General features: G+C 39.0%; 1 protein-coding gene and 2 non-coding genes across 5 annotated transcripts in view; all 3 read right to left on the minus strand.

Moving 5' to 3' along the window:
- fchsd2 (FCH and double SH3 domains 2) overlaps positions 1 to 24,760 on the minus strand; it is an 81,063-nt gene that overhangs the window by 39,638 nt on the left and 16,665 nt on the right. For all 3 annotated transcript variants that reach the window (XM_088078869.1, XM_088078868.1, XM_088078870.1), the window contains exons 3-8: positions 21,232 to 21,277; positions 7,514 to 7,593; positions 5,855 to 5,999; positions 5,554 to 5,687; positions 2,925 to 2,979; positions 2,558 to 2,686 (exon numbers count right to left, since the gene is read on the minus strand). In XM_088078869.1, the coding sequence (XP_087934995.1) occupies positions 2,558 to 2,686; positions 2,925 to 2,979; positions 5,554 to 5,687; positions 5,855 to 5,999; positions 7,514 to 7,593; positions 21,232 to 21,277 (589 nt within the window). The remainder of the gene's footprint in view (positions 1 to 2,557; positions 2,687 to 2,924; positions 2,980 to 5,553; positions 5,688 to 5,854; positions 6,000 to 7,513; positions 7,594 to 21,231; positions 21,278 to 24,760) is intronic.
- Positions 20,446 to 20,519, minus strand: trnat-agu (transfer RNA threonine (anticodon AGU)). Its single transcript has one exon. It is a non-coding gene; the product is annotated as a tRNA-Thr (tRNA).
- Positions 22,621 to 22,694, minus strand: trnat-agu (transfer RNA threonine (anticodon AGU)). The gene has a single exon. It is a non-coding gene; the product is annotated as a tRNA-Thr (tRNA).

Below are 24,760 nucleotides of genomic sequence, written 5' to 3' on the forward strand. Positions count from 1 at the left end.
AATTTTAAAATTATATTACATTAATTCTGAATGTATGTATGTAACTTACTATTAAACTAAAAGCAGCAACAATACAGATGCAAAGTCTCACAGCTACTGTCTTTCTACATGTCTGTATGTGTGTTAAATGCCAAATCAGAGTCATAGCTGACACCAATGACTGTCAGGATAAAGAAAACATCCAAAGTGTGATGTCTGTGTGTGTGTATGTGTGCATACAAGTTTGTGTGTGTCAGACAGACATGGTTGTGCGGTATTTAAAAAAAGGCTGACATAACCGTTGCTCAGCTGCTTAAGTTATTCACCACACACAGCAGCTAAGGTGTGTCCGTCGGCGCACAGGGCAGTCATTTTGTGTGTGTGTGTCTGCGTTTCATTAATAGTCTTGGTTTTCTTGTCTTGTAACCACAATGGAATGTAGATATTTTAGTCCAATTTCTTCCTGTGTTTTGATTTTGTGCATGCGCCAGAAAGGTCATGCAGTACCACATGTTGCTACATATAAACAGCAGCTTGCTACTGCTGGTGAAATAAATAAGAGGGGTGATGGCAAACTGGCTTCTGTGTCACAAATTATCACTTTTGCAAGTTGAAGAACTTGCTTTAACCTGATTGAAATTTTTTTTTTACCAGTTTAATATTACGCCAAACACTGGACCAGACCAGTCTACTGAATTTTACAACCAGTTGTTGGACTTGACTTAGCAGCCACTTCAAAGCTGCCTAAAACTCTCGCTCTTGTCTGAGGGGAGGTATTCTTATAAGCCTGTTGAGGCTTCAAACCTCTGCACAATGTTTTATTTTAATCATATTTGTATTGTTATTTCCTTCTTTTAATGTGCAAATAAACTAAACTAAACTAAAAGTGGAACATATTGACACCGTTTCTAAACATCAAATGAGCGTCCGACTAAAGCGTCGCATCAGACTCTTTCTCAACACTGAATCCAATAAATATGTACTTTTGTTATGTTGTGTAAACAAACCAGTTACCTATCAGCTGCGCACCCAGGATCATACTGGAGACAGAACCACTTGGAAGATGGGTGAGTAGGATACTTGCTTTTTTCCTACATTTTGTACTTTTTAAACAAAACACAAGTTTTATATTGTGATACTTACTGGAAATTACATACATTATAGCCAACAGCAATTACGTTATCAGCGATGGTCATTTACCAGAAACATTCAGCTCCCTGGTGATCTCCCTCCAGCCAGCTGCCAAATTATTTAAGTTTCTGTAGTAAAATTAGGTGGTATCTTAGGTGTAACTCCTTGTTTAAACTTCATGAATGAGCCCTTCTTCGTCCATTGTGGCGCTTTCAAAGCCAATGACAGGATTAAGTAGAAACAGTACATCTGATAAAAGTTCAGCTCAGAATGGAGCACTGTGTCACCCAAGGCCAGTTAGGACACCTCTTTCATCAGCTTAAAATTCAAAATGTTGCCATGTTCTCATGTTTTAGCTTTCTTGAGAGACTTTTGTCACCCCAAAAGACACATGAACTTTCTAGTAAACAAACACGGCATGTACTGAACACAACTTTCCCCTCTCCAACTCTACTGAAGTGAAATCTCATGTTTCCGGTCCTCAGGCTCTGCAGTAAATTGCACACAACCTGTCAGACACTACTGACTCCGTCAGTACATTTATAAACAAACATAATATTAAGGTAATTGCATTGTAATATTGCTTCTTTCTGATGCAATACAATGGATTCAGAGATGTGGTGCCATCAGCACAAGTTGCTAAAGTAGGTTACTTTTTAATCAAACTGACTACATAAAATCAAAGCTCGTCCGCTTCATCTGACTAACAAAACCAGAACTCAACCTAACTTCAATCCACAACTATGTTATCAAATAATAAACACATTCAAGCTCACAGTGATACATGTCATATGAAGGAAAATATTAATTGCACACAGAAAAAGAAAACATCACTGCAGCAGCAAAGCTATCTGCATCTGTCCTTTGATGATCTTTCACAAACTTTGACAAAGCTTTCTAAGAATTCCTCTAGCCTTAATACATATCATTCAACATTGTGGAAAATATCATTTCATGCCTACCAATCATTTGCTTAGTGCAAACATCCATGTGGCTCATTTTGCTGGATTTTTCTTCACATAAGCCCCTTTCAAATCATGCATACAGAGAACCCTATGACTCTCTTTGAAGACTCAAAACTGTGAAATCATCACTTTGTCATGTATGAATTTTGCCCCTCCAAATACTGACTTTGTGTGCTCATAAAAGGAAGACATTTTATCCCACATTAAGCTTTAATTCAAAGTAGCTTCCCCCTTTGAATTCTCGAGCCAGAAAATGTGTCCCCGTTCCTGGAAAATCCCTCTGGGTATTATCAGCGTGTGAGATTCTTAAGTCACTACTTGTTGTAGTAAAAGAAAATGTCATTAAAGAAATACAAACTGCAATTTCAGCTGCCTAGAAATGTGTAGTTTTACTAAAATATCCGCATTCATGGCAAAGCTGTGGGTTCTCTCTCACACCATTCACATCTTTCAAATCTTTGTATCCATCTTAATGTAAATACCTGTATGCAGTGCAGTAGATCTGTATGGTAGTAGCGGTCATGGTGAGCGTTGGCAGCAGCTAGCGTTAGCAGATAGTCGTTCCTGGCCTGTGTCGCTTTGGAGTTACAATCACTTCTTTTAGCTTTCAACTGAAATAAAAGACACAGACAATATTGCAAAACTGCATTACAGTGGCAGACCAGAGCTTTAAGCTTTAAGCAGGGAGCATGAGTCTTTTTCGATGTTTTGGACTCCTTAGAGTTGCACAGAGAAACAATCACTTTTGTTTTTACACCATGGTTTTAAAAGAGTCTGTTTGAAAGCTCTACCTGCCTTAAGAGAGACCGATGGTGTTGTTTTTGCATCTTTGTCAATGAGTCCTCTTACCTTTACACTTGCTTTCTGTAAACTAATTCTTGACTGAAAAAGACCCAGTTTGGACCTGAAAAAAAAGAAACAGAGCCGTTAAGTTAATCTTAATAAAGAAAGCATCAATCTCTAACTTAAATTCAACAACGACAAAAAAAAAAAAAAGAAAGTTTGGTAGAAAACAAAATAAAATGCCAATACATATTATTCACCTCTGCAATGCCTGTTTTTTATTTTATCAAGACATTTGTCATGGAAAACTTATACATATACACATATGTGTATATACAGTGTGGTAATAAAAGGCATGAATGAAGAGAAATCTTCATTTGTTTTCTAAAGGTGTTTTATAAGATTGTGGATCTTTAAGATCATTTTGAGGAGTTCCTATGATTTTGCATGTTCCACACTTTATTCTAAATACGTCATGAGGTGTGGCATTTGCACTAGTCTGGTCTTGGTCTTGTCTCAGTCTTGATACACTCTGGTCTGGGGACTTGGTCTTGGTTTAGGTGGTCTTGACTACAACACTGTTTGCACACTTAAAATACTAAAAACAAAAGGCGAAGTGCTTTGTTTTCTGACATCTCTGCTGACATTCACTTCATTCACAACCACAGATTAAATATATCAACAGCAAGGTGAGGTAGAAAAAAAAAAGACCCAGGTACTTCAACATCATAACTCTGATCTCAAACCTCTGACTCAGAGAAGGCATCATATATTGACCCTGAACAGGCTGCAGCTTGACAGCAATAAATCTCAGCCTTATCCAGCCACCGTGATTTATATTGACGGTGACATCAGAAGACGTGTCTGATAAAATGATAGAGTGAGCCAGTGCGGATGCATTTGTGTTTGTGTGTGGTCTGCGATTTTGTTCTACTTATTTGTGCAAAAAAGGCTGTGTGTACTTCACCGACTCTCATACATACCAAGGCAAAATGCATTTGAAGTGTGTGATGATGACAGTCACTTGCCTTTATATGTGAGCATACCTGCTCTATGCAGCCAAGTGGTGTTAAAAGTGTGTTGTGTCTCTGCATTCGAATCTATGTCCTCCTGTGTGTTCCCCGTGCCCGACAATGACTAATGTCTGGCCATTTTTCTCTACTTAAACGCACACATGCACACACATAACGACACAGCAGCAATGCAGTAATTTCTGTGTCTTTCTACTGAGTGATAGAAAACAGAAATGAGTTGACTGGCCAATCAATGTAAGCGCTAACCGAAGCCAGGAACTCAATGAAGTGAAAATGTCACCATAGCTACTGTTACCTGGGGCTGGGAGAAAAACAACACTCATCAGCACTGGATCAAACTTTGGTACTAATTGTGGCACAAAGCTTCAAAATATTAAACTCATAGGAGGAACTCAAGTTCTCTACTACTAAAGGGGCTATTTAATAAGAAATCCAATTAAACTTGCTATATAGTGAAAAACACAAGACAATATATTTAAATCTACCTAGAAAGCTAAGGAGAAAACATTTTCAGGGTTCCTTTAACTAAAGGCCAGTTTGATTTAAGACTTTTTAATGCCATTTGGAATAAAATTTCAGTACAGTACCAGTTTTACACTGACATCAGTTACCAGGTTAAGGGATACATTTGCCCAGAGGATTGCTGTTACATAAACATGACTTTTGGGTGCATGGCGCAGATGAAGAACAAAATTTGTTGGTGTTTCTAAATTTTCTTCTCACTCTGCATGTGGGATTTTAATGCATTTGATTTCCATCTTGATTTTGAAAAACTTGCATGAAGTACACTGAGTCTTGGTTAAAAGCCCAGCTTTAGTTGATTTTACAGTTCCTCATCTTATTTAGGCAACAGTGACAGCAACCAGCAGACAGGATCCAATGCTTGAGTATCCTGGATGGATACAAAATTTGAGTGTTGTTGGCTCCATTATCCTGATCTGTCCCAGAGAAAAATCTAATCCAAAATAAGATCTCTTCTTTGTCCAGCCTATTTCTTCTAGACATAACTGAGCTCAATTTAAGATCAATATGAATTGCTGACCATTTTCTCATAATTCTTAGATTCAGCTCCTGGGAAAAAGCCTTCTTCGTGTCTCAACCCAATCCTAATATAAAATCTTGAAATGCTTTTTTTCCCCCCTTTTCACTGCAATATTCTTTATTTGTTTGAAAAAAATCAGCTTGAAATAACAGCAAGATCTAAAAAGAAAACTTTTTTTGAAAGACTGATTGAAGACATTTAAATACCAGTTAAGGTTGTTTTAAGATTAATGAAAGTGATAACAGACCGGTGAATGATCTCCAGGAGCCCTAATTTTTATATCTGCAAACTGCACCCACCAATATGGTCAAACTCCTGTTCTGTTCTTATGCTCTTGTGGAGTTTTGGTCCCTGTTGGTCAGTATTCTCCCCATCTGACTTATAGACACCACTATACATATGCAATGGCTTGCTTAAATGAGCCTCCATGGTTTCTCCCTCTCCCTCTCTCTCCATCTCTCTCACACATGTAAGGCCTCAGTTTCTTTGTGAGGTTAACCAACTTTCTTTTCTCGATGGTATTCTTTCTGACAATGGAGACCATCTGTTTAGTTATTTTTTGTTTTACGTACATCCCTACCAACACACACACACATGCACAGTGCCGCGGTGAGCTTACTTGGCCTCGATGTCAGCCTTCTCTCGCACTGCGTGGGCAACCTGCTCACAGTCGTAGTATTTTTTCTTGGCTTTGGCCAACTCCTTCACTGACTCCTGCAGCTCTGCTTGTATGCCACTCAGCTGATCTATGGTCTGTGAAGAGAAAAGGGAATACAGGCGAGTTGTAGGAGAAAGCCCAGACAAACATGAGTCACAGTAACTCAGTGTGAGTACATGGAAGGACGTTTGTTAAGAGGGATAGAGAATAAAGATTGCTTCGGGAAACTATGACTAACTCCTACGCCCATGCATCTGCTCACCTTTTTGAGTTGCTGCTCCTTGTAGAGTCTAACAGTCTTAGCGGGCTCTGATACTTGACTTTTGTAGTTGTCACACACGTTGAGCCTGGACTGGCTCACCTGCACTGTGCCTTCTAAATAGGACCTCCACACAGCATACACATTCCTTGTTGGAGAGAAGAAGCACAAAATGTTGGATGGTTGCTGTTCTACAACTTGTACTCCCAAAGGCAGTTGGTTAGAAACATAAAGTTATAAATGTAAAGTTCTCCTGCAGAGAAGCTACATTTTTAAATTCCCTACATCACTGTGTGTTTGCCTGTGAAACTGTGTATGCATGCACCTGGAAGAGGAAACGATGTAGTAGTTGCTAGAACCAAAAGGCACAAAACTAATGCCTGACCTGCAGAGTTAATGCCTTTGTTTCTAGTTTTCACAGTAAGTCAGATCCAGCTTGAGGCTTAATATTTCCAGAGTTCTCACATATTTTGTGGGACAAAATTTCAAAACTTTCCATGTCTTTTCAAGGACTCGTATTAAAATTTCCATTTTGGAAAAACATGTACTTCACTGTGTCTGTGGCACTTGCTGTCCCAGTTATGGTACTTTTCTACACAAACTTCCCATAACAGACATTACTACATTATGTCATCTTTACACGTACCCTGTCTTAAAGTGGAAGCCTTGGCTGATATTAGTCATGGAAAATAAGAACCATGACAGTTTTCTATTTGTATTAAGCACCAAATTAGTGGTTTGAGTTAATTTGTCTGACTTGACATCCCGTGTCCAACTATTGCACATCGCAATGTTGATGCTAAAACAACATTCGTACAGCTCAAAGTTTGAACTTATTAGAGCTCCGTTAAGTCAGCAGCTAACTTCCAGGAAAAAAAAAAAAATTACCGTTACATTACATAGTGTGGAAGGTTATCCTCGGTAGATACCTGTAACTATTCATTTTTTTCCACACAACAAAACTCCATGACATTTTCAACACTTTCAGTGATTTTTGCTAAATATATTACTTTTCCAGGTCTGGCAAATGAGAATGTAAAATTCTGTGACTTTTCCAAATTTCTATGATTGTGGGAACCCTGTATTTCAGTGTGTCTGTCTGTGACAGTAAATATTTACTCATGAATGTGCTGCTGACCATATTATGTAGAGGTTGTTCAATGATATCTGCACATCATCGGTATCAGCAGATAAAAACTTTAAAAGGAAATATCCTCACCAGTCACAAACAAACATTTCTGACAATATGACAGGCCGATAAGATGATGCTGTCATTATGCGACTTTAATTAGTCAAAATGGGTCAAATTCACCCTGGTTGAGGCTACTGTCAGGACTGTCTTAGGGAGAGCATAATCCAAGCCTGTTAAAATAAAATGAATTATAGTTTTGTTGCTGCATAAATATAAATATGGTAAGATTTCCACGTAATCTAAGTTTAAATATTTTGTCTGCATATGCCAGTGGGCCATCACAGTAAAAGTAGGCATAATTAAATGTTAATTTGTATTTGTGCATATAATGATATCAGCATCAGCCTTCAGCCAAAATGAGTTGGAAAGTATCAGCATATTGTACACAGTAAAATATCCAATATTGTGCATGCCTAATATGTTTTTTCTACATGCCGCACGCACGCACGCACGCACGCACGCACACACACCTGTAGTCTGTCCTCTGGTCATCAGGGTTGATTCCAGGCCAGTCTCTCTTCAGGTACTGGCTCGCTAACTTTTGCAGAGCCTGAAAGAACAAGTGTAAAGATGAGGCAGTGAGGTAAAGTTAAGGCAAAGTAGTATCTCTGGTTTTCTGGCAAGAACAAGACTGCATGAAGCTCTATTGAGTATTTGTTATTATTAATATACCTTGAGGTGTATAATTGCGCTCATACTATGATCTCTTACCAGAGGGAAAATAATCTCTGTTTCATGTATCTATTTAATCCATCCTGTAATTATAACCAATATTAAACAAGATGTTATACGATATCAGAAGAGATGATTATCTGTTGACCAGCACTGTGTTCTAATAATCTTATATATATATTTCAACAGAGAGTGGTTGATTTTCTTAACCATGGTATATGAAGTTTTTTGTATTACAAGGATGCATACAGAGATTTTAAGAAAATGCTGAAATACTGTTTAAATTCTCTTATAACATAACCTTTCTTGATCGGAGCTCTGAGAGAGACTGAGTTTAAGGAAAAGGTCAGGAGACTAACACTAGAAAAACTGCTGACAATTATTAGTTAGGCTTTCATTTACATACTGTACACATTTGACATTTTTCTTTGGGTGTTAAGAAGAAGCACTTAGGTAACAGGTCAATATAAACCAGCACAGCATCCCACTCCACTTACAGCTGAGCGGCTGTTATGTGACTGATATGGTCATTTTAGCTTAGTTGCCTCACGACTGCCGTTTTCTTTGAACAGTCATTATATTTAAGTTTCAAGTACACAGCCTAAATCTTAGCTTTTGCTCAGTAAACAATGCCACACTCTAAAAGGATCAGCTCTGCGTCAGCAACAGTGACTCCACAGTCAGCTCCTGTGAGTGTGAGCACAAACCCAGAGGGCTGCAAGAAAGGCTAACCTACATCTTCTGGACTGGGTCACTGTGTCAGTAGCAACAACTCGCACACTCTGGAGTGGAGTGAGTTTGTGTGTGTGTGTTTGTGTGTGTGTATGTGTGTGGGGATGGGTAGGAGAGCAAATCCTCATTAATAAAACAGTTGTGAACAAACCAGAATGACAAATACAACAACCCAATCAGAGCAAACAGAGCTTAGGGCAACACTGATTCATTCCTCCAAGGCACATTCTTCCCTTTTGTCTATTTCATCCCTCTCCCATATAAATCTGCATGCAAATCCGGTCTCTTGTTTCTGTTTTCAAATCTGTCTCTAAGTCATCATCCCCTCTTATGTCTCTCTCCATCGTTCACTCGCCACCTCGAATATTACAATTCTCACAGGCCTATTTTCAAATGTTATACTATTGCTCCCCTTACCCCCCCCTGCAAACCCAAGCATCAAGCTCAGGGTTTGCGTTCATGAATCCTAGAGGATTTCAACCTCCCGGGCAAATGGGAGAAATTCATGTCAAATACTATCATGTTTATTGAGATTAAAAAAAACAACCGACAGGCAGGCAACATAAAGAATGACATCAAGGCTATTTTTGCTTATACATAATATTGCAAGTAAAAAACGACGTGTGTTTGTTGGGGCAACACATAAACACAATGCATTTCCTTCAACTTTGGGCCAACATATTCTCAGATTACAAAAAGAAAATAAACAACAGGTTGCTGCCTACTTGAAATCAAACTAATTCAATTCTCAAAAGGCCTTTTCTCAGATAAAATCAAATCAAATGAAAACACTAAAATATATAAATAAATATACGTAAAATCAAAGGTGACAAGCAGAGGAAATTATTTTCATCGGGCATTATGACCTGAGAGATTTTAATATTATCTTGGTTAAAAAAAAAAAAAAAAGGCAGTTACCACACAACTGAAACCCAAGCCTTATTATTCATTGCCACATATCTTCATCCCCTCTCTCTCTCACTCTCTTGTTATACATATTTCATCAAATTTTGTTCTGTTTTAACCCTTCACAGATGGTAAATAAGGCCATTAAAAACATTTACCAGGTCTCTCTGGCACTCACCAGCTAAATCCTCCTGAAGGCAAAAGCCATTTTTTTTTTCTAGAAAAGAATTAATCTAAGAACAACTCCCCATTACCTCAGCAGTGTTACTGTCTGAGTAAATTGGCAGCCAGTGGAGTAAATATTTTGAAACAGATTAAATTGAGTGTTGAGGTCAGCACTACTACTGAGTCATACTGTTTCAGTGCTGCCATGAAGATGAAGGTAGCCTATGGGCCGTTTCAACCAGCAGGTGGGTTCAGTTCAGTTCAGACTGGTGCGCATTTCTTTTGTGTTTCCATTGTGAAAAGTTGTGGATGGTACCTTTAGTACCTTTGGAGCCCTCCCCATTTTTCGTCACCCCGCTGTTGGGATGATCTGGTACTAAAAGGTGGAGCTAGGAACACTGCAGTCTGTTGATTGGTCAATAGAAAATCAACACTGTATTAAAGGGTTAAGTCATGGCTGGTTTAACCACTGTTCCTACCATGACAATGTTTTTTTATACATTCGTAAACTATAACTATAAAATGTGGTGTTTGCAGCCTCTAGCAGCAGCTATAGATTGAGAAAAAAAAAATTCACTGGGTCGACTGCCAGCAACTTTTAAGGTGGAACATTTACTTGTAATGTTACTCAATGCATGAGAAGACGACATGAATCCAACGCTTAAATTTCAACGTGAAAACTTTGACCACTCCATCTGTTTGTATTGTCTCTCTTGGATGACATACACTTTTAGTAATGTGTGGATCTACAAGCGTTTAAAATTGTATATCTATTGCAACTGGATCATGTAAACTGCATATTCTAATCCTCACTTGGATAAAAAAAAACATGTTAAGCCTTTGTTCGGTGCGCTCGGGCAGCAGTAAACCCCTGTTCTTGCTTGTGAAGGAGTCAATGCACAAACGCCGCTATTCATAAATATCCCGAGACACTCTCACTCCAGTCTGCAGCCCCGTTCTGTGTATGACAAACGCGGTGCAGACTTTACTCTGCAACGCAAGGAAATACAGTGAGTGCTGCTGGACGGAGCAACAGCCCCACCCACATGCAAGAGTACTGTTTGCGGTGGAAATGCTACACAAATCCTGGGTCGAGGTACCAGTTCATAGGTGTTGCTTTTGATTCCAAAGGTACTATACCGGAATCTTTTAATGGAAACACAGCTTTACGTGAAGAAGAGGTAACCTATTACTAACTGTGCAGGTTACCTTAGGAAATTCTTAGCCAATGCCAGTCTCACTGACATCAGCTACAGTTTAAGAGCCAGAAAAATGCCAGATAAAGTAGATATACACATGCACAAATTCACAAATACACAAAGAAAAGCCGGCACAGAAACTGCCCTGTCTAATGCATGAGGAAACACGTTTACTTCAAGAATAGTCAACGTCTCTCACTCTCTAGGGAAGGGTGGAGTGGGTGTGGATGGCTCAGATGAAAGACTGTGAGACCGTGTCTGTTAGAAAAAAAAGAGGGAGTGTGTGAAGGGCTGGAGAGGCACACAACATTAAAATTGGAATAGAAGTGCTTAGGATTTAATTGCCTTCCTGCTTGTATAAACAGGCATCATTTGTGTATGTGCATGGATGTGGAGGGGTTAAGTGAGGACAGTGACTGATAGCTGAGACAGCCACTGACTGTGAGCTGATTTGACAGCTTGACATCCACACCTCACTACTTCCTATCAATTTAACTGTTATAAGGGTTCTCATTATTAGATAATTACTCAAATCACCAAAACATAAAATTCTGCTGAACAAGTGATGTAAAAACCCTTACTGTTATAAAAGTAAAAGGAAAACCTTCAAGGGTCAAAATGTCATAGCGATACATTTAACAATGCAATGACACCAAATAGAAAACCCCAGGAATGAGTCTTAAAACCCAGAAATCTGTTAGCACTTCAGCACATCTAAAAGTCAATGGGTTTTTTGAATGGGTTTTTGGTTAGAAGCCTGAAATAAGTGGTTACCCCAAGCTTAAAAAGACTGACATTTTGTTCTATGACATAAAATACTACAGAAAATACCCCTCTCACAAACTTATAAGCTTTTATGTGTCTTAAAAAACACAGTTGCTAACAAGTGGCTAAATGAAACTACAGAACTTCAACATGCCGACCCCCACTGAACACAGTTTTACAGCCTTGTAGTAGTGGTGATGCAACTGTAGTGTAGTTCGCTTTAGCCTAGTAATAGGCTTTTACTTCTGGCAATTGCATTCAGGCTACAAAAATCCTGAAAGTGGTCATTCATTAAGCAAAACATTCAAGTATCATAAATGTTTATTTTTTTACTTATTTTCTGCAATGCTCCAAAATCCAATGGAAAAATTCCATAGGCATTTTGACAAGGGCAACATTAGCCTCCAGGTTGGCCGACAGAAAAACCTCATCCCTGGGGCACTCTATTTCAGCTTATCTCTTTAAACAGATGTCGGCAAATGAATGCAGATAAATGAGGAAAAATGTTTAAATAAAGGCAACTCGCTGTCAGAAGATTTTATCCAATGATTTTATCCAATGATTCCTGCCTCTGCACACTGACTGTTAACCTGCTGTTTAATTAAATGTGATTGGTCAATACTATTTAGACTACAAATGGACACCAGAATGCTTATGATACCCAAACTTCATACCCTTGCCTACAGATTCTGCATACACACGCAGATATCTGTGTGGAGTGTACTTTTGCACAGAGCAAAGATGTATATTTTGAGCCTCATCTCACACTGGAATAGTTTCAGGAAGGCATCTCTTCACAGCCAGCATGGACAGAAGGAACAGTTACCGATGTACATATGGGCATATATGCTGGGTACAGCAGACTTGAAAAATGTGGACCAATCCTTTATATACATGGAAGTAATTTCCCAAGCCAAAACATGAAGTAGCAGGAGTGACACTGACTCCATATTACTTATTGTAACAGTGACCCGAGCACAATAGTCCACCTCCATTTCTGGGCCTTCATCGTTTTTTTAACGCCAGCACACAATTTAAAGCCTCTTAAATGACTCTGTGGTGACAGACCTGTTATCTGAGCAAGAGCAATGACAGCTAAACTTGGCAATGACTGAATGGTGAGAGGCACGCTGAGTGACTGATTTGTGACAGCTGAGGTGTTGTTGGCCGACTTGGGAGGATTTCTGATGTTCTTTTAATTTTCCTTCACTGGCTCCCTCTCTAGTTTTCCCTCTGCTTTCCTCTGTCCTCTACTTTTCTATGTTTTTCTTTTTATCCCCTCTCCCCGGCTCCCACCTCATCTCATCCCTCCATCCTCCTTTCTGTGCAGTCATCACATGACAACCACCTGAACGGCATGTTACTATGGCAACTCTCTCTCTCCTTTGCCCTTCCTGTGTGGTCTGTGTGAGGCTGAGCTGCTCCTTTTAACACGCACACACATTTTGGTGAAACACACACACTCAAACACATACATCCTGTTTTTGTGATCACAGTGGCAAACGGGGTACCAAAACAGCAGGATATCCTGAGGAGACCAGTGTGTGAGCAGGGTTGACAAAAAAAAGTAAAATGGAGAGGAAGAGAGGCTGATTATTATTGAGTATTTTAAGCGCATCAGTTAGTAATGGCATGGCATGGCATTTTCATTCTAGTCAAATGGTCTGTCAGTAGTGTTTGTTCACAGCTGCATTATGGTGTTTTCTAAATTACAGATCCATGGGAGACACTGCAATTACTGGTCAAAAATAAGGTGACATCATTGTTACTCATTGGCCTTGGAGATGTTTATGTTTTTTTTGCAGGCTGATATGTTTGCGGTTAACTTGTTCTTTCGTTTTTCACATACTAGCAGCGTTTTAAACAGTCCAAACAATAACAACTGCTGAATACTTTTAAAGGGATACTTCGCTAATATTCAACCAGATTTGTATCAAAGCAATATGTGTCGTATGTGTAAATGAATTTTGGTAAACTTCCCTCCATCTAACTAGTGCCTAGATTTTGCTGTTTATGGGTCAGATGCAGTGAAGTGCATTCTGGTAGTTGTATGTCTTCTCCCTCTTGAGCAAAATGGAATAACACAGCCCTTCTCCTCTGTTTTCTTTGGTCATGTAGTTCCAAATTCAAAAGTATTTACATCTTTCTAATGCACTGGCAGCTCATTTTTGTGAAAATACCTCATTTTTCCAGCAGGGAAATACCTCTTTAAGCAAACTTAAATGAGAGGTACTGTAGCAAAGGGCCAGTGTGTATGATTTAGGGGGATTAAGGGGCATCTAGCAGTGAGGATTGCAGATTGCAGCCAGCTGAAACTTTTCCCAGTTAGATTTCCTCCAGTGTTCAAGTGTCCATAGAGGTATCTTTATCTCCTAAACAAACGGCCCCAGTGATTGAAACTAACACTAACACTGAATAAAGCAGTTTCACATAAAAAATCAGTGTTTTCTCAGACAGTGGCTTGTCACATTATGGCGTCTGAATCAATAAGACGAATGGCCCTATCTAAAGCCAAAGTTTGGTTTGTCCATTCTAGGCTACTGTAGAAACTTGGCAGTGCAACATGTCAATCTCAGTGGACAAGGACCTGCTCCCTATGTTAATTCTAAGGTAACAAAAACACGATTGTTATTTTAAGGTGACTATACACTAAAAGAAATATTTTCATTGTATTCCATCTCTGCCATACAATATCTACAGATTGGACATTTCAGAGTAAAGATTAAAAACATAAATACAGGCAGAAAGAAGTAGAGTTGAGGACGGTGTTGTTAAATGTCTCTATGCTTCATTCATCCCTTCATAACTAAGCTCTCTGCATCCATTCGTCACTGTTCTCTCAGCTGCACTTCCTGCCAAACAACTCCGCAGACAGTCACCTTGATACTTGTGTTTACTCTCGCTCTTCCACTCACTTATTTTCTGCTCTCGCAGGCTCACTCACTTTCACTCGCTTTCTATCTGCTGTCTCTCTCTGATTTCTTCCTGCCTCTGTGTGTCTGCCTTTTCAACCCCCGCACTTTCTCAACTTCCTCCTAAATCAATATACTTGATTCTCTCTCCCGTCTCCTCCTGTCTGCACTTCTCTGCCTCGTTAGTGTGTGTGTGTATTTTGTGTTAGGACGTCTTTGACATCCCCATTTGAGCTCAGGTAAAGATAGGGGATAGGTAAGAGGAGGGTGAATGTGAGAGAGAACAAGGAGATTAAAGAGAAACTTCCCTCCTCACTTATCTCTTCTCCTGTTCTCAGACGTCTTCTTCCTTCTATTAACCTTGTCAAAATCAGTCTAGATCAAATATTGTTGCCGTATTAAATACATAACAGATTAATGCATAATTATTAGTTGGCTTCCACAGAGTTATTGTTATGTAAGGTATGTGCCAATGGAAGTAAGAAAGGGTGCGGAGACCAGATAGAGAAGGAGATAAAGAAGGAAAAAAATGTGAGATGGAGAGAGGAGAAAAAGTCATTAGAATTACAAAAAAGGAACTCTGCTTTGAGTGTGTTTTACATTTGCAAATTATCGACTCTGGGTAGACTATTTCAGATTAACCAAACCTAAAAATTCATAATTCATTTAGGGAAGCTGCAGACCATGAAAAACACCCATAATCTTAAGGCTGATTTATGTACGCAGAGGGACGTCGACACACAGCGACAGCCATAGCAGGCTGGCCTTTTTGGGCAGTACAGTGAAGTGTGACCCCAGCCTAAAACTATTCCAGTAATGCTGATCGTGGGAGGAGAATACAGAACAAATAGCTGACACTCACATGCTACCACACACACAGAATACATAGAGCATTTGATTGGCGGCTGGTAATTGCAGCTGAGTCCTTCAGAGGAGATGCCTGGTCTGACAAAGTGAAAGGACGAAGGTCAAACAACAGCATCTTCACTTTCTTTCTCCCTCTGTTGTCCTTCCTATGCTCTTTTTCCTCTTGTTTGTTCAATGCTCGTGTCTATTTCTCTCCCTGCCTCTCTGTCTGTCCCTTGGGGGCCAGACACGCCAAACGGTCATCAGAGAACTAGCAGCGATGAAAGCCCCCTGCTTTGTTGCCTCACGTCACCATGTCATGGCCAAAACGTTGCACATGAACACGCCAAACCGACGGCCAACCGGCACATGACTTCTGCGCCTGCGTGAGAGGAGATACCCCCCAATACCAGCAGACGGCAATTGGCTTTATTTATCATTCAAAATGGGAAACTGGAAGGCACAGTCTAATGTTGGAAGAACAAAGCATATTTATCGTGTGGCAGTGAACAACATCAAAAACTATCATGAAAGGATTCTGCTAAAGAGCTCAATGGCTAAAGAAAAAAACCTTACCTTATATAACCTATCAACCTCATTCCCTCTTGACTTTAGCCACTTGACTTTGTTTTGTCTTCTAGTGCGCTGAGCTGAACAGCCAATCAAAGTGATTTCTACCAATGGGCTCCATGGCCGCCACCACTGATTCAACATGTTAAATCGACATGATTTGGCAGAGAAGTAGCGGAACAGGGTTGACAAGGGCCAACGGTGCGGGACACACCACAGCGACAAGGGCCACATTGGCCCAATGTGGGCTGACTGTCGGCTTGGAGTATAATAGCTTTTACAGTTTGTGCCCTATTCACTATTTTTGCATCACAGAAGCCACATTAACACTGCCTGTTTAAGGTGGGAATACTGCGCAGTTAAGCCACCTCGCTGTTCTGTATATAATGTACTATTGCAGAACGAAGGAACAGACTTGTCTCGCCTTTAAGCCACCACAGGAGGTAGTAATAGCGCCGAAACTGTGTTGGTACACACAGAACAGCCAGCAGGATGGAACCATGGGCAGAACAGGGGTGACGCTTTAACATATTATGCATGTAACTCACAGTGGGAGATTTTAAAAGTAGTTGTTAATAGTAGTATGCCCACATATGAGATATTCGGAAACAATGAGATTTGGGAGCCCCTTACCCTCCAAGCAGAGGACAAGATCAGCCGCCATATAACAGAGAAGGTTAATGATCGTTATTGCCACGTAATGCAATGGTTGTTTAGAAAGCGCTGCTAACAGGTATGCTTTATGTCACACTAGAAGCCGACACTGCTGTGTTACATGTCAAGCTCATCACGCATGTTTTTGTTCAACGATGCTGGCGTGCTGTCTAAAATCACATATGGAAGAGGTATAATGGCGCCGTCGTTTGGTTCTGCGTAAAATGCAAAGGTGGCATAAAGAAGGACTTAGCAGGGGCCTTAAAGCACGTGTTAAAAAGGGCTAGTGTGTCCAGTGAAAATAGAGACAAGAGGCAAAGGCAGACGTGCCAAAATAAAATGCCATTTTTCTAACAGTAAGGGAGCAAAGAGTCAGTTTGCTTAATTATTCCTGTCCATCATGCATCTATAAAAAGAACCAAAAAAACCCCACTATACTCTGATATTTCCACACATTAATGCACCCACATACATGCACACACCTACAATTAGGAAGGGATCCATTGTCCTCCTGAGTGGTGAGGAGGGGGGGTGTTGCTAGGCAACCTCTATTTCTAAGGTGAACAAGACAGTGCTGGAGCGATAGAGCGAGAGCAAGACAGAGTGAGGGAGAAGGGGAGATAATGAGTGTCTGAAACCAGAGGGGTTGTCCACAGGAAACTCATACTTAATCATCCAAGCCACATGTAAATGAACACACACATACTATCAAACACACATACAAACAAGCACTTTTCACCTCTCAGCACATCATCTTCACTCAATCATTCCATCTCAGCTTCTCATATTAATGAACAATTACAATATTGGGGCTATAAAAAAAGAGCTATTTGTGTGGCCAAGAATGAATACTTTATACGTTAATATGTATTTAAAAGCTGGATTGGTAATGTATTCAAATGTTTTTCATTATGCCACAGAAGGATTTTGCAGCTGAGAGCATTTCTGTGTCTGTGTGCATGAGTGTGCATGTGAGGGGAGCTTAAACTGAGCAGCATCAAAATACAATAAGAATCAGGAAATCTCTCACACTGTTGGCAGCAAGCACAGCTTGGTTTCTATGTAGACGCTGCTCAACTAATGCTTAGTAAGAGGAGTATGCTGACGCAGCCGTCTGCTGGGAAATGTATTTTGGTTTTGTGCGTCCTGACAAATCTGCAGCACAGTACAGAGTGGCTGTCTGATGGGTAAAAATAATTTCATGGTAAGGAAGCAGTCATTCCTCCCCACTGTGTTTAGAAATACAAACACTTGCAAATGTCTTCCCTCAAGTCTGAATGTTAATGACAGAGCTGATGATTTAGCCCTTAAGCTTGAAATCATTTTCAGTTTCAAGGGATTAAAGCTCTGTCTTACCAACATCTTAACTCAATAACATTCAATTTCATAGCCTAAAAAAGTAAAATCTTAAACAATACTAAAGCAGTATAGACAAGTAACTCCTCCCTTGATGTAAAACCAGTGGCCGACCTAAATTGATCACACTATAAAAAAAGACTATTTGTTTTAATTTAAAAAAGTTAATGTTCGGGCTTCCTTAAAATTTTAAACTGACTGAGTCTTAGAAGACTATTGAGGTAATTTTGTGTAATTCAGATTGTGCTCTGATATTCAGTTAACTTTTTAACTGAAAACAAATAGTTTCTTTTTGTAATGTATCAATTAATCTGCCTTTCTTATTCTGGATTATTTTAATGAGACACTGTACAAAATGCCATATATTATCTCATATCATTACTGAATGAGTACTGTGGTATATTGAGCTTAAACTCTGGTATTAAGGCTCTCAGAAAGAAAAAGAAGAAAAGAGATTGTGTTTATGAGCTGTTTAAACGAACACAGAGAACAGTCCTTCTGTTGGTTTTGGGAGTGGAAGTTTGAGACTGAAATCCTGCCTGTTAAAGAAGTCCACTGAGACTACTGAGATCATTTAGGGCTGCTTGCTAGGTAGAATTGCAAGAGGCAAAAATGCAAAGCAGTACACTGTGAAAAATGGCTACATAGTCTATTGCTGAGTGCATATAGGGCTTATTTACATGCAAAAATCCCTTTGCTGTCTCCAGTTTACAAAATCAGGATTACTATGCAGCATTTCATAAATCTGCAAACAGACAGAAAGAGTGCCCGGAAGTAAGAGGGAAATAAACATTAAAACATCTGCGAATAACAAAACAGGAATATGAGAAGTGAAAGCAAATGTTGCCCGCAGCACATGAGTTAAGTACGAATACATTGTCACTTTTATCAAAAAAGACGAAATGACTGCATGAAAATGTCAGTGCCAAAAATAAAATGTAGCCTATCCATGACAAAAAACAATTTACCCCGCCATTTACAGTGACACAACGTGAAGAGGAAGAAAATGCGTATTCTGAGAAATTTAAATGCTCATAAAAAAGGGATCTCATTTTAAAAAATGTATGAGAGCATCCTATCTGCATAGAAGTTGCTCTAATTGTATGGGGACATTTCAAGGGGTTTGCAAATTATCAGTTCTGCTTTGCCAATTTTTTTCTGCTGTAGGCTTCATAAGAAGAGCAAAGTGGCAGTTTAGGTTAGTTTAAACTCAACTATTGCTCAAGACTTTCACTTGAACATTTCAACAATCAATTCATTTTTTAATCTCCTTTGATGTGTCTGACAGTTTGCCTGAAACAAATAACCATTAAGCATTAGTTTAACAGTTTCTGTTTAATCTGTAACAAATGTGCTGAACACCCAAGTTCAATTGTAAACTGAGTGCCTAAGTAATACACCATTCCAAGACTGTGATACACTGTTATTTGTTCCATACTTCACATTACTTAACTATACTTCTGAAAAATTGTACAATCCCTCCATTGCACCTTTTGTACATACTTTTTTTGTGTCCTTTATATTCAATTATGTCATTTTATATATTTAAATTTCTTCTATATTTTTTTATCTTATGTTCTATTCTGTTTAATTCACTATTTTATTCTGCCTTTATGTTAATTGTTTTGCACCAAAACACCAAGTCACATTCCTTGTATACGTAAATGTACTTGGCAATAAAACTAGATTGTGATTCTGATTCTGATTTCTCTTTCCTTAACTCACCGTACAAAGGCACTGCTGGGATTTGTTGGGCTTTTAAAACAGGTGCTTTAACCGATAAAGACACAGCTCCATACACTATCAGTAACTTAAAAACCATGTTTCAACTGGCAAACTCAAAACATAGTTTCGTAAATGCAATATATTGAATTGAATCACCAAAGTATTGATTTTAGGGACAGAAATGACACATCGAAAATATTTTGGCTTCATTTTTGTACACTAGGAGGGAGTGGAGATGCAATGTCTATTCTTATTTACAGACTACAATCCTGACAGATAAAACCTTTTTCTTTTTTCTGCACATAATTGTAATTTTCCCCATCAAAGCATTCACAATTACACCGCATCGCAGTTTGGCATCAAGTAGTAAAAGGTGCAACGCATTAAGGCTTGGACACATTGAACATCTGTGGACAGCTACAGTAATGCGGACACACACACGGTTCTATTTATAGTACAACTGACGATGTGTGTCAGCCCCCAGCAGTAAACGTGAGGGCTGGGAGGTCCTCATGTTGGTGACGTAGCTGAAAATAAATGACATAAGTGAAACATAAGTGAAACGTAATGATGCTGCTTGGTCTTGAATTATTATCGGTCAAATAACCAACTTAAAACTGACTTCATCATGTTGAGGCGGCTATGAGTGACTTATGAGCGTTTTGCACTGGACTGGGGTTTGAAACGAGAGATTGGAGCAGGCACAGTTGATACACTTGCTATGCCTACAGTCCATGCAGTCTACGCAGCACCCTGACAAACATGGGTGGATGACATAGATCAAAGCATGCATGCATAGGTCTTGACTAATGTCACTATTTTTTATTTATTTATTTACATTATTTTTACCTTCCTCATTTCAACAGCCTCCTCAAACACAGCTTTGGAGAACTGCTGAAAAGGCACTGCTGGGATTCGAACCCAGGATCTCCTGTTTACTAGACAGGCGCTTTAACCAACTAAGCCACAGCGCCCTGTGACACTGTTGAATACAGCAAACAATATTGCAATTACTTAGTTGGAAGAAAATATTCCAAAGCCAATTCAATAAATAATGATATTAAACATTATATTAAACAAAAAAAGCAGTAAATTCTCACATTAAGAATTTAGTAGCAGTAAATGTTTGTCATTTTATTTTAATGAGGGAAATCACTTAATTACCTTTGAGTATAGCATGGAAATACAATACTTCAGCTTTCATTTGACTACAGTTGGCTGCTTGAAACACACAAATGTCCCATCACCAAATCCACCTCTGGAGGTTTCTTCTTTCACGATACCATACAAGACCTGTGCTGACCACAGAAAAGGCACCGCTGGGATTTGAAACTAGTACTAGATATGCGCTTGAACCAATTTAGCCACAGAACTCTATGAATAAGATATCAAAATGCAGCCATCATGTTGCCAAACTCAAGATAGAGTTTTATAAAAGTAATTCATTAAATTGTCTGAAATAAAAAAAATGTGTGCTCACAGTAATGGATAACTTTTAAAACTCTGGACTAGGGTTTAGGAGAGTTGTAAGACTAATGTACTGAGATATACATGCACATACATATATACATATATACATACATATACATACATACATACATACACATACATATATACATACATACATACATACATATATATATATATGTATGTATATATATATAAAATTTATATTGCCAGTCTTACCTGTGCATAGTCCCTCTCCAGCTGTCCCTTCTTCAGACTGTAGCTCCTAAAGAGACAGACAGAAAAGAGATTTGTTTAAGTGTCTGAAAGAGATTAATATTTGAAGGAAAATTAAATAATTGTTGTAAATCCAACAAGCAGCTCACAAGTTCTTGTAATTTGTGAGATATATTACAGAGATGAATACATATTAAAGACAGGAGGCAGAAAATATATATCATTTTTTTTCCATCAATAATTTCTACACTTTAATGAAAAAAGCAGGAGTGAACTCAGTGACCTCAACATTATGCAAAAGAGAAGTTGCAGTTTTTTTCTGTCTTCTTATTGCCAGACTGACCCACGTTCTGACCCACAAAATACAAGCCCCCCTTCAAACATTTCCCTTGCCCTAACTGTGTTACACAGCATCCTGGCAGCAGGGACAGTTATCAAAGTCTTATCAAAGTCCAGGAATGTGCAGAATGAAAAACACAACACTGCGTATACGATTACACAGACAGATAAATGTACTGGCGCTGTTTACTAAATGAACAAAGCAGCTTGAGATGACCACACCAGGTACACAAACATTTTACCTGCATATTCTGTAATTAATAAGACTGCTTATTTTCAAATATCACACCCATCATTGTGTACGTTGCCAAAAAAGTAGAATGGCCCTCAGTACATCAATATGTTGAATGCCTTTCTGTGTATAAACGACTCCCACTAAAGCTGCCTCAGTAAATACCATCTCTTCTGAAGATTTAATTTAGCTAATTCTTGAGGACTTGAATGATCATATGTGATTTTAAAACTCTATTTCTCAACTCGCTTGGACAATTCTTAAATCACTTATTAGAGATGTCTGTCATTGTTTCTGATGTTGTTTGTAAGAATATACTTTTGTGCGACTGACTATGCTTGTATGGTGTCTCCTCTTGGGCTCTATTGCAGCAGGAATCTTGATTTCAAGGAGATCACACAAGGATCTCAAAAGGAAATTTTGTAAAAGATGAAAATTGTAATTTGAACCCTGGTTCTCCTGTTTACCAGACAGGCGCTTTGACCAACTAAGCCACAGCACCCACTCACTGCTTGATTAATAATTAATCATGGACTGACAAGATGTTTGGAACCTACTACTAGTTTTTTTCCAACCACAAAAGTTGGTTACCTTATGCTAACTCATAAAACCTTGTTTTTGTTTTTATCTGTACATACTTTTAAACTCCACTATTGAGGCATTTATATTTGTACAGCAGTTTAGTTTGATATCAGAAGGAAAATGTGCAGTGCAACATGTGTAGCGTTCTGACAAGTTTTCAGGGAGAGGACAGCACTCCACTTTTATCTTGCCCTGACTTACAATCTCCTCAGCTGTGTACTGGACTGGGAAAAAAAAAAAGGCACTGCTGGGATTCGAACCCAGGATCTCCTGTTTACTAGACAGGCGCTTTAACCAACTAAGCCACAGCGCCCTGTACCACACTCACAAAAAGCAATGTTTAAAATTCTCATTTGTTGGAATAACACATTTCAAGACCTAAAAAATATTCAGCGCATAATGATAGAAGACAAGAAAATCAAATCCTCACATTTCAGAAGATTGACGCAGCACATTTGTCATTTCTGTTTTATATCGGAAATACCTTAATTCCCTTTGAGTTGAGCATGGCAATACTCCAGATTCCAATGACTGCAACTGACCGATTTTGACTGGAATCACGCAAATGTTATCACGCCTAATCGTGGCCGGATGTTTTCAAACAAGACTTGCACCAACCGTAGACAAGGTGCTACTGAGGTTCAGACCCAGGATCTCCTGTTGATTAGGCAGGCACTTTAATCAGCTACACCTGTTGTGTGCAAACCAGGTCAAGTCATGTGTTAAAACTCATCACTTCCACTGATCACTGGAGTTTGTTGTAAATATGTTTTTAGAGTGCCAGAGGCTAAATACAAGAGCAGCAACATGAAACAATACTTATGAAGGTCTAAAAGTAACAAACCAAGCACAGTTTTTTTAGAGGCTGAAATTTCTCAACAGGGGCTCTAACCAACTATGCCTCAGCCCTGCAGCTATGCCCTTGAAAAGGACAATCTTTCGCTTGGCAACCTCGAAAAATAGTTTTTATAAAAGCAATATATTGCATTGTATTGCATCACCATAAAATGACAGAACTGTTAGAAAGAATTTGGGAAATTAAGGAAATACAGTCAGAGTAGGCATTAGGCTTTGTTTCCAGTGTTAGGCTTGAATGTTTCTGTAAGTTTTAATGTTGTCAAATGACACAGCAGCAGCAAATAGGCATTTGATTAACATCTAAGGCCAGCAGCACACAATTTACTGCTTTGTTCAACAGGTGTCATTAATTAGTCAAATAAAAATCACTTGTTACTCATCATGAAAAGCAGGAGGCTACAGAACAGAGGTTTAGCATTTTAAGACTCAGGTTATTGAGAACAAATAATGACTGTAAAGTAATTTGTTGTGTGCCAGCTGATGGAAGAGAAGAGATCAAGCCACTTTCCTTTAGTGTTGTGTTGTTCTGTTTTTTCAGTGTGGATAAGAGTCATTTTCAAAAGTAAATATAGACACAATTTGGAAGTGGTTTGACCACTTAACCTATTATAAATTCTTATGCAGATGTTGAGGACTCACTGGCCCACTTGGGAGGTCCCATTTCAATTACCAGTTAAGTGTTTTTTACGAAGGTTTTAGGAATATTAGTATCTGTTCATTTTGCTTTCAACAGCCTGACAGCCATTTAACAGTGACCAACCATTTATTAATTCTTTCATTCATCTGCTTGTCTTCATCAGGTCCCAGCTATCATTGGGTGAGAGGTGGGGTACATTCTGAACAGGTCATCATCAGTCATAATCGTAAGTATTGCATTAACCCTGTTAGTGAAGGCCCTCTCTGACACAACGCTGCCGCTGGTACAGTGAACACAGCAGCTGCATTTTTTGTTATTATTATTATTATTATTATTATGGTTATTTAAGCATATAGCAGAGCGGCGGATTTTGAAACCTCAGCTCATAAAACATACCTGTGTTCATTAATGAGACAGAAACATAAGTGGTCTTGCTGTCATCAGTGCAGAACTCTTCATAAGACGTGTGTTTCTCTGCAGAGCAGCTGGGGTTAAATGGCTGTTCTACAGTTCTGCTGTAGTGGAACATGTATGCACAGTTTGTAAGCTTTTGTGGCTTTTCGTCTGTTCTGTGTGAGCATCACATTATGCCTAGTGCAACAAAACGACCAGCAGCGGCCCGATCAGCTGATCAGTTGATCAGACTGCCCACCCCTCCGGTCTCAATTCAGGGTTTTCCACACATTAATTTATTTGTGGCCGCTCACCATAATTTAAACATCTCCCGCCACGTACTGATTTTATATTTTTGGAGCTGGAGCTTTCATTAGGAGCTCTTTATTTATCAGGATCATTTCGATCATTCATTAAAACACAATCTCAGACCGCAGAGGGTACTTAGAAGGAGCAGCAGAATGAAAGTGAAACTTCACCATCCATTGCAC

The sequence above is a fragment of the Plectropomus leopardus genome, chromosome 6, assembly GCF_026936395.1.
Source record: "Plectropomus leopardus strain MGB_pleo_1.0 chromosome 6, ASM2693639v1, whole genome shotgun sequence".
NCBI lineage: Eukaryota > Metazoa > Chordata > Actinopteri > Perciformes > Serranidae > Plectropomus > Plectropomus leopardus.